This window comes from Hippocampus guttulatus, chromosome 1 (assembly GCF_054856545.1).
Source record: "Hippocampus guttulatus isolate MCC_2025c chromosome 1, RoL_Hgut_1.0, whole genome shotgun sequence".
Classification (NCBI taxonomy): Eukaryota; Metazoa; Chordata; class Actinopteri; order Syngnathiformes; family Syngnathidae; genus Hippocampus; species Hippocampus guttulatus.
The window spans coordinates 13,485,301-13,506,477 of record NC_141261.1 but is presented as its reverse complement, the minus strand read 5'-3'; the positions used below and the strand labels follow the sequence as shown (position 1 = coordinate 13,506,477).

At 43.6% G+C, this 21,177-nt stretch overlaps 1 protein-coding gene across 1 annotated transcript in view; it reads right to left on the bottom strand.

The window, feature by feature from the left end:
* Positions 1 to 21,177, bottom strand: part of nlgn4xa (neuroligin 4 X-linked a) — a 58,627-nt gene that overhangs the window by 14,306 nt on the left and 23,144 nt on the right. The window contains exon 3 of the mRNA XM_086111126.1: positions 19,905 to 20,057. Coding sequence (XP_085967252.1) covers positions 19,905 to 20,057 — 153 coding nt within the window. The remainder of the gene's footprint in view (positions 1 to 19,904; positions 20,058 to 21,177) is intronic.

Here is a 21,177-nt window from a genome sequence, read left to right as displayed (position 1 = left end):
TTTACTAAAGAAGCAAACGTTGACAGGAGGAATTCATTCTGAGTTGATATGGTTTGCTTAGAAATAAAAATAAAAGGCCCTTTTTTTTCATGGAAAAAAAATCTATTTCGATCCTCTTTTGGGTGCATTTAAATATCTCGAAGGAGGGCCTTTCATTAAGGTCGGCCTTAGGCTTTCCAATGTGATTTATGAAGTTGTGGGAATGAATTAATACTTCAAATTGCTCTGCGATCCATTTCACAGGTATGTGTGTGCAGTTTTTCAAACGTGGCAAAGATAAATATATACAGGGAGGTCAGACACACACACACATCAAAAAAGAGAGCATTCATATGCCGGGGACATATTTCTCTGCTGTGAGCCGCACTCGACTGTGGCAAAGTGTGATTGGTTACACGTCCATTCAGCCGGGACGCTACCCTAGTGATCCACCAGCGTATGGTAATTAAATTCTGCAGAGCTAATTAGAATCTATTTGACATCCGTGGGGAGACATTTGCACAGCTTGCAGAGCTGCACAAACAACTCACAGGCACAAGCAGCCATGTGCACTGCAGCCATTTTTAAATCGGCAAAGATGCTGTGACAGCATGCAAGGTATATTGTTGGCTATAAGCGGGAGTCAACACCCACGTTTTCTTGACAAGAATCTCTTCCCTGCGCCATCACTCGTCGAAACGGTGCATTATGATGCAAACTGCGTTTGCGGAAGTTGAGCTAAGCAGAAAAATGCACCTGTTTTTAGCCATCTCCCAGCGGCGGTCGTTTTGCCCCCTTGTTGGCTGAAAATGACATCACACTTGCTCGAACAACACCGATGTCGTTTTCAGTCGACGGGTGGATTTGACTGCTTAACTCAGATTCCACATATGCAATCAGAATGCCGAGTTTAGACCAGTCGGGCTGCACAGAGCATATTCATGAAAAGACAAGTTTGGGGTTGACTTAGAAGAGATGTCAAATTATCGTGTTAATTGCGATTAATTAATTACATCACATTTAGTGCATTTTTTAAAATCCCGTTGATCTACATTTTAATCTCTGCCTTTATTGTTTATGTAGTTGGGTTGCCTTTTTCTGATAGCCCTAAAATAAAAACAGGGGTTTTCTCTGCAATTTTTAGATTAGATTAAAATATAAATTAATTAGATTAATTAATTACAGACCGAAATTAATTAATCACATATTTTTAATCACTTAATAGCACTAAATAAAATATTTCGTTATATTATGTTCATGTATGATAGACTATTGATTCATTGGCCCCTTTTCTCATGTTGTAATTCGCCCTCGCAGCTAATATTAAATATTTTCTCAGTGTTTATGTAAAAAATATAAAAAAAATTATACACCCAGCCCACCGTTTTGTATTTATCCTCTTCAGCACTACTGTCAAACTCAAGGCTGGGGGCCAGATCTGGCCCGCCACATCATTTTGTGTGGCCCGCAAAAGCAAATCAAACATTTCACCTTCTATGATGATTGCTCAGATCGATACCAAAATTTCAACTTTTCATATGTAACAAATAAGCGAGATATTGTCTCTTTTCAAATAGAGGGAATAAAAGTCAAAAATTCCATACATTTTTTCATTCTCATTCTGTTATTCAGAAGCATTTTTAAATACATTCCAAATGGAACCGCTGTTGCAAGACTGGTAATGTGGTGGAAGGATTAAAATTTTTGGGGGGAGGAGAACCAGTTGGAGTTTATGGAGGGATCATGAGCGAGCTCAAAAAGAAAGAAATTGTAATAATCAATCACAGGCGACGAGACTGTGAACAAGGACGACAGTGGAAGGAGGAGTGAAGGAGGGGCGATGGCGATTAATATCACGCAGATGAAAGTATGCAGATCATGTGATGTTATTTATGAGGTGATAAGGCACTGTCTAAGATGATACGTGTGTCGAGGGGTAAATGGAGGCGTTGCCTAATAGAGAAACTAAATAAGAAGCATTTAAGTTTTGTCGTGATTGAGTTTGACAAGAGTGGCGAAGAAAAGGTCAGAAAACGCTGATGGAAATGTGCCAGAGGACAGAGCACTGGCGGTGTGGACTGCACCATTGTTGGGTTGATTGTAGCCATTTTTTTCCCCACAGTTGGAACAACTCGAATAGTGAGATCGTAAGGAGGCAATGACAAAAGGGAGCCGAACGTTAAGGCAGGTTGGAAGCACGGCTGTCAAGAGGCGCTCGAGCTGACTGGTAGACGTTTTCACTTGTCGTATGACGGCTGAGTATCAGAGCGTGAGTGAAGAGAACTGCTGGAAGGGAAGTTGCTGATGTTTGCACTTTGCGTTTGAGTGGATACGGGCGGGGCGGAGAATCTTGTCGAGCAGCGAGAACACGGATGGGAAGTTGTCTCGACCGCCTGTTTGATGAATGCATCACTGTTTCTGTGACTGAAAACTCATTGGCAGACCAGTCTGAATTTGATTTCAGCGACTTAAAAAGAAACAATATACTAACTATATAGTGTTGACATTTCTTTGTGGGGGCTGGGCATGTAGGAATTATAAATTGAGTACAGTACATTGAACAGGAGTCAAGAGAGTTTTATGCTAACGCTAACTGACTGTCCCCAAAGCACAATGCTGCCACAGTAGATATTTTGTGGGGGGATGGCCACCGTTGTGTTTGTGCCAATACCTTTTTGGAATTATGGCCAAAAGGTTTAGCCTTTAGTTTAATTGGACCATAACCAAAGCTCCCGAACCAAAGATGTGGGCAATGTGTTATGGTGTATCCCCCCCCCCCCCAAAAAAAAACTCGTCATTTGAGAACTGGGCTGCGTCGACGTTTTCTACCCTCTGTATATTGAAGTCACACATTACTATTGTGAGAGATAAAAGAGTCCATGTGTGAATACGAAAAGCTATCCAGGCAGAATGTTTGCTCGACGCTGTCAAACGAGTAACTACAAATACGAAACTTAATATTGTGAATAAGAAAAGAAGTCAAAGCTCCCAAAGCCTGGGATTCAGCGAGTGTCCATTAACGTCAGCGCGGTTGTCAGATCTGACCATGTGTCATTTCCAAATTGCGTCTTCCGCCTCCGCTCTTTCATTTGCAACCATGATGGGCCGGCCCGGGGCAGGCCTGCTGCTGCTGCTCCAACACCCACATCATTAAAGTGTTATCATCATGGACATGTGATGGCACGCATTCAAACACAGCCTGTTAGGAACTGACAAGCCTGGCAAAGAATATCTGACAAAGCGCCTACTAAATATTCAGAAAGAAGGAATTGCAAGCAAGCCTGCAAGTCCGTCTTCCCTCGCTCTCTCGCTCTCTCTCCCCCACATAGCCTTTCTCCATCACTGAGTCGAGCCGGAATGGCAGCCCCCTACTTACATTTCCAAATTGCTTCCGAAACGTAGCCAGCCATGACAGATCTGCGCTGGGCAGGGGACGGAATGAGGGCAAAGACAGAGGTATAGGTTTCCGAAATGATGTCATGTCTTCTGAAAGTAAGCTTTTACAACAGAGGCTTGGCAACGGATGCGTACCAAAAGTGAGGCCACCGCTGCAAGGACAGAAATTTATTTTCATCTACTTTTTTTCCCTCACCAAATTTTTGTCCTGCTCCTTCCTTTAAACCTCAATTCATTCCTTTTTTTTGTGGGTATCCTGAAAACAGGAGCCGATCGCAGACGCACATTCTGCACCGTTCGCCTGTCAAGTCACGTGACTGACACACTCACACAACCATTCACACTCACATCTCCAGACAATATGGAGTCATGTTTCTGCGCCGTAGAAGGAAGCCGGAGTCGAGTATGACTTACGCAGGCCCAGGGAGAAGACGAAAACTCCGCTCCAAAAAGCCTTTGATTTGAAAAGAGCTTCTTACTGTAAGACAGCAGTGCGACCCACTTGTCCACTTTTCTGGTCCATTTAATTTCTTTTATGTCTTGACTCACTCTTCTTCACTAGCTTATATATTTATTTTTGGCATGGAACTTTACACACATTCATTTTTCTCACGTTTTTTGTTGTTGCTGTTCATAAGCTTTCTCAATAGTTAAAAAGAAGCTCCCCCTAGTGCATATTGTGGGACATTACACCCATGGGCATGACACTCTCTTAGACTGCAGGGGTGCCCACCCACCGATCCGCAGACTGTAACCGGGCCTCAGCCCATTTGGGACCGGAGACAGACCTGCGAGCTGTAAGTAAATTTACTAATGCGACCAAAACGTACAGCTAACGTATCAAAACGTACAAGACGATACACTAAACCTGTTGAATCATTTGAGCAAGTTGCAAACATGTGAGTGGAATTTGAACAGCCTGCCCACGTAAACATTAGCTGTTTAGTCGCTAATAACTAGCTGGCAGCCACCGGAAAGAAGCAGCATTCAATCGCCGTCAAATTTTGATCAGTCATATTTACAAGTAGCAATGATGCTAATGACGTACGTATGATCGCGATTACGTTTCCATTATGAGGCATAATTGTTGATTGATCCATTTCTTAATAGTCTCCTGTGTTATTTTATTTTATTCTACATATGGTGTAGAGTAGAATAACACTGTTTGAAATGAGCGGGGGGAAAAAAAATCGAGGTTAACAAAATGTCGAATGACTCGTATTATTATCTTTGCACCAGTGGCTGAAAACTGGCAATTTAAAAGCAATGAAAGAAACGGTTTGCCGCTCGGCGAACAGCATGTACTTGTCTCAGCTGCTCTGTGACACGAAAAGGTTGCGGGCCGCCGCCTTAGAGGACACAGAACATATTTAAAGGAAATGTATAATATGGTTTACAAGCGTTTGTGTGGCAGATTCATCCCACAGAGAACACGACTTTGCCGAGATTGTATTTTCCCCTTTCCAAAGCCGTGCAGCATCTCTTACGTTAAGGTGAAAGAAATTACTGCAGGGGTTGTGAGGTTGGGGGTGGTTGTGGGGGGGTGGGGGGGGGTTCTCGGGAGTGACAGTTGGTCCTTGTAGGGGACTGCTCGGCGACAGTGATGGAGTGCGAGCAGCTTCGACGCACATTGCCGTCACGTCCGAGCAGTCATTTGTAGTCGAGGCAGATTTCCGGCCGCACACCCCAGGAGTGTTTGCAGATTTGTGCTGCTACAAGCGATAACACAGAACCGTGGACGGGATGAATCACCGTATGCTCATTCACTCTTGAAGATGAAATGGTACGGCCGTTTCATATCACGGATGTACCGATGAAAATGATTGTGGTGTTATCACAATATTTCAGATGTGTGAACCTAAAGCAGTTCTAATAGGATAAAAAATATATAAAATAATAATAAACAGCAACAAACATTCATGCAAGGAGGGCCCCACAAAATCTACTTAAAAATTCAAAGGCAACAGTAACAGTGATCAGAGATGCAATACAGATGACTCTAAACAATTCTTTTTCATCTTCATTTTTTTTCTGTTAAGCTGTTCATACCAGATGGGAGCAGACAAAAGAGACAATAGAAGAATTCAAAGGTGAAGGCGGACATCTCTCACTTCTTGTGAATGCACTTGCATGAGTTTCATTTTTTTCTCATTTCCAAGTCAAAGCTAAAGGTTCCTTTTGAAGGTAAGTTAAGTACCCATAAATTGTGCAATTTGGAGAAAATTAGTTTGACTGAAAAAGCGATCTTTGATGGCATTTCACCGCAAAACTAGACAACGCAAAGAAAACTTATTGTCTTTGAAAACAGACGAGTCCAAAAATCCTCACACAACTGGAAAATTGCACCAAAAGGAAGTCCTATTGTAAATTAAAAAAAATAAAATAAAATTGAATTGCAGGATTCAGAAATGGGGGCGGCCCAGTGGTCCAGTGCTTAGCGCGTCGACCTCACAGTGCAGAGGTACCGGGTTCAATTCCAGCGCTGCCCTCCCTATGTGGAGTTTGCATTTCCCCCCCTGGCCTGCGTGGGTTTTCTCCGGGTACTCCGGTTTCCTCCCTCTTTCCAAAAACATGCATGGCAGGCTGATTGAACACTCAAAATTGTCCTGAGGTGTGAGCGCGGACAGGTTGTTTGTTTGTCTCTGTGTGCCCTGTGTTTGGCTGGCAACCGGTTCAAGGTGTCCCCCGCCTACTACCCGAAGACGACTGGGATAGGCTCCAGCACCCCCCCGAGACCCTTGTGAAGATAAAGCGGATCGGAAAAAGGATGGATGGATGGATTCAGAAACGCAACCTCAAACGAAGCCGTGACAGTCATCAGTCGAGGCTGTGTTTTTGTCTTCATGGCGCTTGGCAGCTTTTCGCGTCGGAACTCCTCAACTATTCCTGTCATACACTGACGTTGTTAGATTTTTAAGAGACTTATTCTATCGCAGTGTTTTGGTCCAAGTGTTTCATCCTTCTCTCTTCTACAATAGCGCCAAGTGAGACTGCTTTTGGCTCGATCTAGGTCACAAGGCATTATTAAATCCTCTTGTTCAACAGCTGCCCTCACACACACGCACACACACACACACACAGAACGAGCCACTACTGTCACCCTCACTGCATTCCATCTGTCCTCCAACATCTGTGTTTTCAAATCCATTGGAGGTACAACAGGTCAACTCAGCTAAAAAGGCCGTTTGGACATTTATTATGCTTGCTCATCATCAGGTGGGTTCTTCCTTGTTCAAACAAGAATGGATGGCGACGTTCAACGTCAAATGTTCCGCGTCTGTCTTGGTAATCTTCCTAAAACCGTTCGGGGGTGGTATTGCTTTGATGTAAACAAATTGATTCTGAAACCGGCAGGTATTCACACTTGGGCCATTCTGGCAGATGTGTTGCCCGTGTACAAGACAATCCTGCGCACTGGGGAATAATCGTTGAGTTCTGGAGGATAACAAAGACTTGAGACTGACAGACGAGTGGACTTTCCAAGTATCCACTTGAATTTCTTATCTTTGTAAAGCTACCGAAAGAGAAGTCGCAAGGTCTGGGCTAAGTCAGAACCAGTTGGTGATGGGGCATCTTAAGTTCTGGTTGGTCGATGTGAATGCAGTCAGTGTCTCCTAATGTCCAGTTCCAGGGCCACACCCTCCATCCAGACATACATCTCAACAGTTTCTCGTGTACCTTGTTACGATGGCTGAAAAGAAAGTAAAAATAAGTCTACTAGTCCGTGGCATGGTCCGTGTGGCTATAAATGACAATGCGAGTCAGGCAGACAAACAGCGGTGAATCCTTGCCTCCTTTCAGATATACTGCATGTCCTTCCTTCTACTGGCTGGACAGACGTGACCCCAGAAAATGGGGTCGCCACTAGCGGATAACTAGCAGCATGCCTCGACCACCGTTCCTGAGACCAGCCTCTCCCTATCTCGAGCGTGAAAGAGCGGATCGAATATCTGGACTGGTGTCAAGATAAAATCATGTTAATTGGCACTTTTTGAACATACGTCTGCCACCAGCTCCGCCACATCTTTTCAATTCACTACCTAACCAAATCACCGGTGCATCATGTTTGAAGATGAGATGTAGACTTTCAAACATCTGATCGCCTACATGTAATGCGACCCGAGTGAACAATTCAATTGTGATTTATGGACCTCAGTTCCTGAAAGCTACCACGGATTCAATTGTGCCACTCAGTCAAAAGGAAAGAAATTAAACTAAGAGCGCTCTGCGGTATAATCCCCAAACCTGTGAGACCTTAGCGGTCACCGCACTCAGGAAATGTGTATCGGGTTGGCAGTAAGTAAGCTAAGTTACTGTTTGTTCATTTCTTGGCTGGCATTCGACAGAGAATTTCTGTGCTAGTGGTGGTGGCGGTGGTGCTGGGGTATCACGGGACAAGTTGCAGACGGGCCGTCGTCAGTCATCAAAAATGACCAGCCTGTTTTTTGCTTTAATTCCTCATTTAAACAAAACAAAACAAGAAAATTCAAGCAGCAAGTTGCAGCTGTCGACTAGTGTGGACCGAATGGATGGCAGCAATGGGGGAAATGCCAGTCGTTTGAATTCTTCAGGTCTTTTGAGTTCTTCAGGCAACATATTGTTGAAATAACAAAATAGCGTTGGAACATTGTGAGCTTAGTTCAAAATGATGAATTATGAACTATAAACGGAACGAGTACATTTTAAAACTTGTGAAGCGAACTTTGGACGATTTGGTGTCAAAGACGACGCTTTCCCAACACAGCCAACAGAGTAGCTAAGTACTCGGCCTGTGTCTATAGTCTTACATGCGTCCCTGTCAGTATAATTTTGTTCGCTTCCACTGGACGGCACCATGGTTGACCGGTTAGGACGTCCACCTCACAGCGCAGAGGCGCAGGGTTCGATTCCGGCTCCGGCGTTCCTGTGTGGAGTTTGCATGTCCTTCCAGCGCCTGCACGGGTTTTTTATGGATATTCCGGTTTGCTCCCACATTCCCAAAACACGCATGGCAGGATAATGGAACACTCCAAATTGTCCCGAGGTGTGAGTGTGAGCGCGGATGGTTGTTTGTCTCTGTGTGCCCTGCGATTGGCTGGCAAACGGTTCAGGGTGTCCCCCGCCTACTGCCCCAAGACAACTGGGATAGGCTCCGGCACCGCCCGTGACCCTGGTGAGAATAAAACGGATCAGAAAATGGATGGACGGACAGCTTCCACTGTTACGCAGATGACGCAAATTAATGTATCAAACAAACCTAAAGAAATAATTATGCTATCCAAACTTCAAGCATAAAGAAATCAAGGACCCGGATTTATTACTACAGTCGTACCCCGCTTAGAACGTTTTCAACGCTATAATGTTTACATCTCAAAGTTCCAAAGTTCACGTTTTCCATTTGGCAATTTTGCTGATAGCGAACCCCTTTATAACGTAAACTTCATTATAACGACCAGATTTTTCCCACAAAATAGTGAAAAGACCTTCGTTACAACAAACCGTTGGGGTTTGTTGTAACGAAGTCTGTACTTGTCTCTCACTTTGCAAAGGGAGTCTCCCAGACGTCGGCGGTACTGGCAATTGCCGATGGCGGGTAATATTTGCTGACCGAATATTTTTAGAAATTAAGTGGGAACACTACTGTTGTTTGTTTCATGTCTTGTGAAATCATTTTTCTATTCACATACACGTATTTGTAATAGACATGTTTACACAGTATTCCATGTTTTAACATCCATAAATGTTCACACCGTCTTATACGTCATAGTTGGCGGCCATTTTATTGGAAATGGGCACAACAAACTACCGCTACAATATAGGATTCATTATGTCCCTCGAGGTATGTTGTAACAAGGTTCCACTGTACTGATTTCAGATAAAAGCAAAATTATAGTCTCAGGCTCCCAGGGCCTGAGCACGGAGGTCTCCCAAGAAACAGCAGCTCGAGATTACTTTGCGTTTGCCTCAAGCAGCACAGAAAAGTACCTGTGTGAGCTTGCATAACACTTCCTTGTTTGATTTCTGTATTGATAGACAGTTGTCATGTTTTGCTTTGGTGATGACGGACAGCTATGACATTTTCTTGTTTCCTTCGACTCGGATATATTTTCATTCCTTTGTTTGATCACATTCTTTTCAAGTGATTGTGAGAAGCGATGACATTTCTCATCTCTCCGTGTGACTATCTGTGATGACGCACAGATAGTGCAGTTTTGTCTTTCAAGTTCGAGCTCTGTGATGACAGAGAGTTACCGCTACGTCTTTCTAATTTCCTGTGATGGATGACTTAGTCATTTGTGAGTTAAGCTGCAAAATATGTCACAAACTTGTCTCTTTTTCTCAGCGGTAGAAGGCGCTCTTGTTTGAAGTGCTGGAGAGCAGTGGTCCCCAAGCCCCGGGCCTTGGACCAGTACCGGTCCGTGGGTCATGTGGTAGCGGGCCGCACAGAAAGACTAAAAAAACTGACACATACTTCCGTTTTGTTCATTTTGGAATCAGAAAGGTGTTTTATTTTGAAAAATTAACGGATTCTCTGTTACATCCGTCGACAGTACGTCACTCTTGACGTAGATCAAGGCGTGCTTCTCGGTCACGTGGTAGGTTCCCACTAAAATGAAACCCAGGAGCTAGCAAAATGAGTAAAAAAAACAAAAATGCGGATTTATCTCAACGGGAGATTCTCACGCACCAAGCCCACTCTGAGCAATATGTGGCGATGATAAGTCGTATTCTTCATGCACTTTGTATTTGTGGTGTCTCTTATTTTGAAGGCACGTTTATGTTACCATAGTGACCATAGAGTGTTGCGGCCAGATAGGACGTTCCTCGTGTTTATTATTATGTTTAGAAAATACCACCGTTTTTATGCAGGTCAAATCAAATTATTCTGTTGTATTTACCCGGCCTAAAAGGCCGGTCCCTGAAAATACCATCTGACATTACAACAACCCAGCAACTACATTGATTGTTCCTTTCTCCCATTTTACCTTGTAGTCGGTACGTGTGCTTCCAGAGCTGTGGCCGACAACTTGTGCCAATGCCTTTACATCAGCTTTAATTTACTTTGTAATAGTACTTTGTAATACTTTCATTGTAACTCAAATGAATGCAATGCGCATTGCATATCACGATTTCTTTCTCACAAATTTTCTTTCTCCATCCGTCTCCTGTATTCCACCACAACCGTTCGGCACCGAATCATGAGTCTGCAAGGCATGTTTTTATTTCTTCAGTTTTTCATTGCCCCTGTAGCCAAATACTAGCTCCTATGTTATGTGCCTTGCATAACTTCTGTTGTGTGTGTGTGTGTGTGTGTGTGTGTGATATGTTTTCACAAAATCAGGTGCATTTCACAGAGATCAGTTCAAAGTTGTATGCAAAAATAGATTGTTTGGTCAAAAATGTCGATTCTGAGTTTTTTTCAGAAAATACCCTCCTTAAGTTCTTTTTTTCATTTCCCAGCAACTTAAAGGTAAAAAATGTATTTGCGGGTTGTGAATATATCAATTATTAGTTGAAAAAGTTCATTGTAATTCAGAAAACTTTAGCAGACAGTATGCCAGCTCGTCTCACTAACCAGATGCCTCGCCTCTGATGTCACTCCACAAGATAGCAACCAATTAGTCGAGATACAACATAATGTAACCCTCCATGAAATCAAACAGAACACGTCTGGCTGTGTGGAAGTTTTTTCATTCAAATGCGTTGTAAGTTTAAAAAATGGCCTTCTCCCGACGTGCTCTCTCTGCCTCTGAGACCTGGACAACGTACAACCGCCACCTCAAGGCACTGCAGAGGTTCTGCCAACAGTGCCTGCGTTGCATCCTGGGCATCTCCTGAGACGAGACAACCGCAACATCCTTCAGGAAGCAAAGAGCACCATGGTTGAAACCATCGTCAATCAGAACCACTTAAGATGGAGCAAGAGCGGCCACGTCGTTGGGATGCCGTACTCCCTACTGTCGAAACAAATCTTCTCGGGTCAGTTTAAAGAAAGGAAGCGCAGTCAAGGGGGGGGGGGGGCGAGAAGAAAAGATACCAAGATCTTTCCGAAAGCCAATCTGAAGAAGTGCAACATCAACGTGAAACACGTGGGAGAGCCAAGCTAAGGACAGGCTAACCTCGGGATAGAACATCACCGAAGGAGCATCTACCTGTTGAAGCCCATTGCGGAGCGGACCTCGAAGCGAGAAGCAGAAGAAAGGAGAGAAAGCAACAACCTCGAGCCGACGTTCCAAATGGAATGACCTGCCCTCACTGCGGAAGGAAAATCCAAGGCCAGGATTGGACCACCTCCGTACTCACGCAAACCCAGAACACCACCACCATCCTCACCCGTGAGGGCTCACCAAGAGAAAGAGCCAGTATTTGTCACCTCAGTCATCTGGAGTTTATGGACCCAGTGGAAAACACGAAGAAACGTAGCTAAGCTTTGGGCTCAAGTTACCTTGAGGGATCATCATCAGTATAATGTGTAGGCCAGAGGCTTTTGAAACCCAGCATTCTCCTTTGTCTGGGTGAATGCCTTGTCAACAAGATAACGAACTGATTGCAGTGTCACCCGATGAGTATATCAGTCATCCTCGCAGGAATTGCTCACACGGCAGATGCTAACGTGAAACCTGTGAGGCTGTACTGCCGTGACACTAACGCTCGCTGAAAAAGTCAAGGTGGAGGCCCAATTCTCTTTGCTAACTAGAGATGACTCGAGCCTCGACATTTGACTGGGAAAACTCTGATCTGCTGTCGCGATGCGGTTACGCTAGCTGTTGGCAGCAGGCCAGATCACATTGTGATGTGCTCACACGCCATCAACATCTGTACATGTTTTCTATTCCAACCAGGGCTAAATTTATTCTACACTTTCATTACAGCATTACAAACCCAGAATCCCGAAGCAGTGGATGTAATCTGTGGGGATTATAATCGTGTTAGCCTGGACTCCACACCTGCCGCCCTCCTCCAACATGAAAAATGTCCAACAAGGATGAACAGGACTATTGATTTGCTTCGCGCTAATGCTAAGAAAGGACACTCTCACTCGTTTTGGGAAATCTGAACTCAGCCATGTACGTTCGCATCATTGACTCAAAACCCAGAGAGACACATAAATGTATGCCTGTGAAGATTTTTTTTTTAGCAAGCTTGTTCTCGTTGTTCTAGTTTTTGAATAGTACTGTATGATACAGGGGAATGTCAGGATAATTAACTCATTCAGTACCAGCCAATTCTGGACCAAGTCTGAAAAGACGTTTAAAAACGTCTTTGGGAGTGAATGAGTTAAGTTTTGTTTTTTTTTTTCATCCATCCATCCATTTTCCGATTAGCCTTATCCTCACAAGGGTCGCGTGGGGTGCTGGAGCCTATCCCAGCTGTCTTCTGGCAGCAGGCGGGGTACACCCTGAACCGGTTGCCGGCCAATCGCAGGTCACACACAGACAAACTAACATCAGTGCTCACACTCACACCTAGGGACAATTTGGAGTTTTCCATAACCCTGCCATGCCTGTTTTTGAAATGTGGGAGGAAAAAAGAGTACCGTATTTTCACGACTATAAGGCGCCATTAAAAGTCTAAAATTTTCTCCAAAATGGACAGGACGCCTTATGATGCGGAGCGTCTTGTCTATGCGCTGAGTTCCAAAACCTGACTGACAGCCGACACGCTGTTTATATAGAGAAAAGGCGGAAGTGACTGTGGACATGCATGCGGCAAAGAAGTCGGCCAATCAGTGAAGGGTGGGGGTGTATATATATACACATATGGAGAGCGAGAGAGAGAAAAGGCAGATGTGAGTGAGGACAGGCATGCGGGGAAGAAGTCCGCCAATCAGTGAAGGGTGGGCGTGTAAGTGGACGCTAAAGAGACGCCCCAAGCAGGTACCAACACCTGTATAGAGTGTGGCTATGTGCATTGTTGCAAAACAACTTCGGTTTTGGTTTCTAAGAACCCCCGAAAATAAAATCTACAAAGAGACACGGCTACGAAGCTCAGTTCAAACTTCAAGCCATCGGTTATGCTTTTGGCATGCGTGCCCATCTCACAGCAGCGGTGAAAAACCAAGTCAAGCAAATGAACTCTGAGCTTGCCGTTATTCCCGGAGGCTTGACTAAAGAACTCCAACCGCTGGACATCGGCATCAACCGGGCGTTCAAAGTAAAGTTGCGACCAGGCGTTCAAAGTAAAGTTGCGAGCAGCATGGGAACAATGGATGATCGATGGCAAACACAACTTTACAAAGAGTGAGAGGCAGCGCCGGGCGAGTTACGCCACAATTTGCGAATGGATTGTGGCTGCTTGGACGAACGTGTCTGCTTGCACTGTTGTTCGAGTTTTTGGCAAAGCCGGCATCATTTCTGTGGAGCCACATGGCAATGAGAGTGACTGACAACGAGAGGGAACACGGCGTTTTTGATGGATTACCGGTACTTGCACAATTGTTCAATTCTGATACAGAAGATGAGGACTTTGATGGATTTCTGGGTGATGATTGATCGAAAAACGTGAGTACATTGTACGATGGCTAAATAAAATACAACGGAACTCAGTTTTGCTTCTGTTGCCTTTTTAAAAACGTGTTTTTAGCTTGTATCCGTATGTCTTGGCATGCTACCGTATGCTTCAAGCTAACGTGTTTTTAGCGTGCGCGCATGCATGCCGTATGTTTAAGCTGGCGTATGTTTTACCAAACTGCGCCCAATAATACAGTGCGTTTTGTCTATGTGTCAAATACAGAAAAGCACCCGTTAATGAGACTGCGCCCAACAATACGATGCGCCGAATGGTCGTGAAAATACGGTACCCGTATGCAAACTCCACACAGGAGCTGGAATCGAACCCTGCACCTCTGCACTGCGAGGCGGACATGCTAACCAGTCGACACCGTGCCGCCCTTAGTCTTTTTAGTGTCCTTAATTATTTCAGGACAGCGTATTGTCGGCGGAAGCAAGGGAATGTGATGGCAACTATGGTTTGGTAACTATATATAACACAGATACATATTGAGTTTGGATTTAGTTAAAAATTGAATCCATTGGTATTGGAGCAACTGAGGTAACTGCAGTTACGAGTGTGTAGAGAGAAGCGGCTGGTGAAGAAAAAGAGGACGTGACAGCCCGCAAACGGAAATATTTGGAACATCCTCTCATGACGGGCCTTCTTTTCAAGTCGAAATGTGTTGATGTACCAAGTACGAGCTTGTCTGCGGGAAGTCCATTGAAGGAGCGCGGGAGCTCGTGCGCACGAGCTCATGCGCTCTCCAGCCATAACTGGAGTGCAATTTCCAGCCTCAAGCCTCACAATGACATCTGTATATTCACAGACACGCTTGAGTCGCTGCGACTCGAGTCGCTAAGCTAGTCATCTTGCCCCGCTACTGTTCACTGTTTCATATGACCACTTCTTCCTCAGCTGTCATTCAAGACTGCCCAGCTGGCTATCATCTGAAAGGCCACAGATGAGTATGCGCTATCAAAAAAAAAAAAAAAAGACAAAAAGCAAATGTTAATGTGGCATTTGCAGTGATGATAGATTATGGGAAGACAAGTGGACCAAAAATAAAAAATGATCACAAGAAAAAAAATATGATGAGTTACATTTACTTTAAGTCACATATTCCCACAATTGCATATAAGCTAATAAAATTGTTTGAAATGAATAGAGCGGAGGGCCAAAGAAACAGCAGACGAGATATGGGTCTTGGAAAAATATTTGAGCTGAGTCATAGCTACCGACTCCACATGATGATACGGTTTCAGCCGAACGGGCACAGAACGCAATTAACTGAGGACTCCAAGCAAATATGCCACTGAGGGACTATAAAGCCATTCATACTCATATTCACACATGCATTCCTCTAAACGTATTGGAACAGTGAGGCCAATCCCTTCATTGTTGCTGTGGATTGAAAACATTGGGACATGTGATCAACAACTGCGATTGAATTGAGGCACATTTACATATGGTTCTGATTCACAACTAAGGAAATGGCAACGATTGTTTGAATCCACCCATTCTTCATGTGTCACAAAAGTACTGGAACACATCAAGTTGGTGTCATTTCCACTTGGTTAGGGTCGGGTTTATACTCATGCGTATTAATAAAGGCATTGAAACAACAAGAATGCTCTAAATGAGACATATAATTCATTCACAGATAGCCCCCCCCCCCAAATATTCGGAATTCAGAAAGACATAAGCATAAGCACATAAGCATTTCTTGACGCCCAGCATTTCGCCAATGAGAAATCAAAACATTTTGTCAAGCCATAAAATTACAGCCAATGATTGACAGTCACACCAAAAGCAAATGACCTTGTTTGGGTCTTCGCATTCCGGCAATGTGAATGCTGGTTTTGCGGCTGTGTTAACGCTCGTCTGTCTGGAACGGCCATGTACACGTCAGGGTTATAATGACACACTTGCATCTGAATGGACCAACAATGCTGCTAATCAGCCGACATGAGAAGTGAGCCTTACTTTGCCGTTCGCTAATCTCACCTAACTTGAAAATGTCGCTTTCTCATTTTCATGTTACATTCTGCCTGTGCGGTGAAAATGCCACAGTGCGCTTGTGAGCCTTGCTTGCATATTTAGTCTGTTATAATGCTATTTTCTCTCTCTCTCTCTCTTTCTTTCTCTCTCTCTCTCTCTCTCTCTAATATATATATATATATATATATATATATATATATATATATATATATACATTTTAAATAAATCATGAAAAGTATTTTTTGACATAAATTGACATGGATGAAAACAAGGGACATTTTTGCAATGATTGTTCTTAGTTTGTTTTACCAATGTAAAATGTAGTTTCAGTTGATATATAAAATTTGTGACTTTTTTTTCAATGTAAGTTTTATTTTTCAATACTTTTCAATAAGCACCGGTCATGTCCTCCTGACTACCAGTAGTTCAAATTTGTCCTCTGTAGAGGACATTTGTGAAACGAAATATCTCCCACCCAGTGCATCCAATCGAATGAACTCCTTTTGTGCTCTAAAGAGGACATTCAGTGCTTTCCAATGATACCAAATTTGTAGGGGTTAAAAAAAGTAAGTAAATGGCTTCCCTCAGTGCAAGCACTTTTATGGGAAGAGGAAAAGTAATACTTTTTATCAAACACATTTTGTCTTGTAATGCTGTTGGCAGTTTATTTATAAGACTCTATTGAACACGTTAAAGTGTTGTTTGAGTTGTTTTAAGTGTATTTGAGCCTAATATTCAAGTGTTTAAAAAATGTCCTCTGTAGTGGAATTTCAAAAAAAATCTTTTGGAGTAGTCCAATTACTCCACATAGATTGGGGAATTTCAAAATAAATGTGATTGGACAACATTTTTTTTTTCCTGGTCGTCAGGAGGATATTGTGACTTATTGTGCTGGTCTACAAAAAGGAAACTAATAAATTAAGGCCTACACCTTGTTGAAGCTGACAAATGAGAAATAACTGTCATGTTTTGACAGTGACGACAACGAATATGTCCGAATAATAAGTCAAATGTTTTCTCGTATATTTTGTGGTTGCATTTGTGAGAGCCATTTGTTCATTCCGTTTGGTTATGCTCCACACACACACACACGCTCACGATGAAGCACTTTTCACTTGGAGCAACAGATGAGCTCGCCACGGTCTGACGCTGCAATTGCAGGGAAATTCATTTGCTGCGGCGGTTACCTTTGCTGAATGAAGGCCTCACAAAAACAAACAAACACAAACAAGAAAGAGCCCTGCCAGTGATGTGGAGTCTGAACGGTGATTTACCACATGTGGTCTCGGGCACACACCGCGATCCATTTGTCTTCGTATTGATTGTTTGGCCAAAGCCACAAAAACACCAACCTCAACCCGATCATGCGGGGCAGCCATCTTTTCTCCCCCTAACAGGGAGAGTCTGAAGTGCAGCTGCAGCCTTTCTGTGTCATGTCAGAAGGCATCACCTCATCATCTGAATCATGACCACAGCGGAGAGTCGCCCGTGACAATTGTCATGAGACAACGGCTGCATATTTCCTCCTGTTGTCAGGCCACCACCGGGAGGCAGAGACCATCTTGGAGTGGTCATGACCTCCCGCCGGCCACTTTTGTCCTTGCAGAGTCCGAGGAGCTATGAAGGAGCCGAAAGAAGAGGGTGCGGGTATGTCGACTACTGGACCTGCCCTCTGGCCATTGAAGATGCTTTGGAAAAGGAAAACATCACAAGATGGCAAAAGCAGGAGTACGGTACGAGAAACCAGAACGGGCTCAAATGTTGAAGAAAACATTTTGGGACGGTGATTCATTTCATACAGCGTATCACTGTTATCCGTGCAAATATGTCGACAAGGGGCTGTCATGGGTCGAGAGGTTACACCAAAGAATCAAGCAAATTCTCTGATCTGTTTTTTTTTTTGCTTTGTGCTTGGACAATGAAAAGTATTTAACCACTGCTATGATGTGGTGTCAAAATACGCAGTCATGTTGGTTTGTTTTTGGCTTTTTTGGAACCAAAACAGAATTTGTCATGATCTGTGTTTTTGTGACGGGTGCTTCATCCATCAAATTACGACAGTATTCAACCCAGATGCCTTTATCCGCTAGAAAATCGGGAAATATATTTGCACATCTTTCAAAAGATGGATTTTGTATCGACCGCAGTAAGGCAATCAGCCTCAGCGATATGATTTCTTATTGATGGGGAGAGGTTAGCAATACCTTTAGGAATCATCGTGAGAACTGATTATTCACTTAATAGAGTAAATATGACGTCAACTACACCCATGCTCATCAGTCTCTGTCGATGATGCGAGACGGTGAGAAAAACACTCTGCGGCTCATGTGAGTGTCAATTAAATATCAAAAGAGTCCTCTTTGCTTCTGACTGCTTGCACTGCGTCTAAGTCAGGTTATCCAAAGCTTCACATTAGCATGTCACAATCCATCTTCAGTGGCTTCTCTCCGTATTTTTATCTGCAATCTCTCCTCTTTTTTTTTCCGTTCCACATGGCAAACGTCTCACAGAACACCTTCTCCCCCTGGCTCCTAGGCAACTAAATATAGCGAGTGGTGCAGACAGGCTCGGCCTTGCAATGAATGGCAAGTAAACCGCAGCGGAGCAGCACTAGCGTGCGCACAGAGGTGCGCGCTGGCGTCGCTGACAGAAAACCTCTTGCATCGACAAGAAAGGGAAAATGCCAGACAGTGACGGGGAAAAAACAGAGGACGTTACCTGTGCAAAATATAATCTTTTCATTTACACATTTAATATTCTAATGCTACCAAGTCCTGTTGCTTTTTTTTTTTTTTTTTTAAATAGATGTTTCTATGGTGAAAATCTTCATTATTTTCAAAGCGTTGTAATACAGGTACGCAAATTCAAGTGAGATGACCCTTTGATGCGAAATGACACTACAATTGTGTGCCATTCAAACATTTCGGGCCTGATTTGAACCAACGCGTTCAAATCAGCGCGTTCAAATCAGCGTGTGCAAAAACAGCCGCAAACACAAACCAATATGGAAGCTGATCAACTCACTATGCGCAGCCAGGATTGCGTCTGCCAACGGTCATGAAGTTAATTCATGTGTTATGCCAGCAGCATATGCAAATACAGTCGATGAAATGATCACAAGCACTGCGATTGATGTCAACGGAGATAAATTGTTGCGGCTGATTTTGCGTCTTAACTCATTCACTCCCAAAGACGATTTTAAACGCCTTTTCAGACTTTGTCCAGAATTGGCTGGTACTGAATGAGTTTTAATATAGGGCATCCCAAGCCAGAATCTCGCAGGCAAAATAGAGAGGCGGCAGAGAGCAATTTTTTTATTCATGTCAACATTTTTGAAATGGCAACAAAAATGATCATCCGAGGCCTGGCTTGGAGCCAGTCGCGAGAAGCAGTCACCTTCGACAAAATTCATTAATATGCCTGTTTGCCTCTTCCAGTCTCCTGTAAAAAGTTGCTTTCTGCCATTTAGACAGCGAGCTTGTCCGATAGGCCTCCGCGGAAGTTGCACAGCAAGTATTTGACATCCCGCCAATGGGTACTAAACCTAATATGTGACTTTTTGGCTAACTAGCGAGTGGGCGATGTGGGGTTGCCATGGCCACAACAGAGATGCGAGTCTCCTCTTTGTAGCAAAAATGATTATGAAGCTGAGATGGGGCTAAAATGAGAAAATGTTTTCACACTAACACATGAAGCTGTGCCATGTTGGCACTCATGTTAGCAGCTACGCGATATACACTATAAGGAGCCCACCACCTCAAAGCAGTTGAAGGTGCATCAGGAATCTGAGAATAATTGTCAAATAAGTGGCATCGGTTCCCAAGTAACACAAAGGTTCACACTCTGTTCCCTGATGATGTCATTAAATATGTGAGAAACGTCATGAAAGACATCTTAATAGCAGGGTTGCTGCTTGCACTTCTTTCAGTGTCCTCCACCTCATGATCATGGTGACATAGCGAGAGTCAATTCGTCATGAAATCGATCACCCAAAGTCACTTTAAGACTCAATCAGCCCATAAGTGAAATAATTAATAGGCCTCAAATGGGCCACTCACCCAGAACGCCGAGACGGTAGTTGATTGTGATGACAATGACGTTGCCGTAGCTCGCCAGGATGCTGCCGTCAATCATGTTGCCGGTTCCCTCCATGAAGGAGCCACCATGAATATAAACCATGACCGGCTTTAATCCGTTCTCGTCATGAATATCTGCAAATAGGACACAAGAGATTCATGGAAAAAAAAAGGAGAAAAACGGCTTCAAATGTTGACTTTCACATCGATGCGACAGGTAGACTGGTGGTCATTATTTTCCACGCATGGAAATGGAGACGTTGATTTGTAAAACTATGACACTGTGCAATAGACATCTCCTATATTTACACTTACCGTATTTTCCGCACGAAAAGGCGCACTGGATTATGAGGCGCACCTTCAATGAATGGCCTATTTTGTCATTTTTTGACGCAATCTACAATGCATCCACTAGATGGAGCTACAGGTACAACTTTGTCTGTCTTCGTGCCTTCTCTTCTTCCGTTAGACTCGAGAGTCATTCATGACCGCCTCCAAAAAACGTATATTAACGATTACTTCAATGAAACTATGAAAATTGAAAATACAGTAATGCATCAAAACAGAAAATCACAAAATAAATTTTATAGCCCCCGACAGAATTTATTTTGGCATTTCATGAGTGCAGGTGCAACAGAACGATCAGATGTCAGTAAATTGGAGGGGATTGGACAGTCTCAGAAGTGTTTGTTATTTATTCCTTTTTTGTGTACAGTATTCACAAACGAGGAAATCACAAAATAAATTCTGTCGTGGGGCGATAGAATTTATTACCGTAATGACCATACACAAGGCGCACTGGATTTTAAGGCGTGCTGTGAGCGTTTAAGAAAATGGAAGACTTTTCGGTGCGCCTTATAGTGCGGAAAATACGGTTGTTGTACATACAGTATACTGACTGTATATTCATTTTGAATTAGAAAGTAAAGCAAAGTTTATGAGCAATAGCCAACAGCAAAAACATTTCATTTAATCTCTCCCCGGTTTATCCTCACAAGGGTGGCGGGGGGTGCCAGAGCTTATCCCAGCCGTCTTTGGGTAGTAGGCGGGTACAGCCTGAACCGGTTGGCAGCCAATCGCCGGGCACACCCGTACGAATAACCATTCGCGCTCACAAGCACACCACGGAACAATTTAAAGTGTTCCATCAACCTGCCGTGCATGTTTTGGGAATGTGGGAGGAAACCGGAGTACCCAGAGAAAAGCCACGCAGGCACCGGGAGATCTTCTTTCTGCATCCATTCTAATTTAGAAT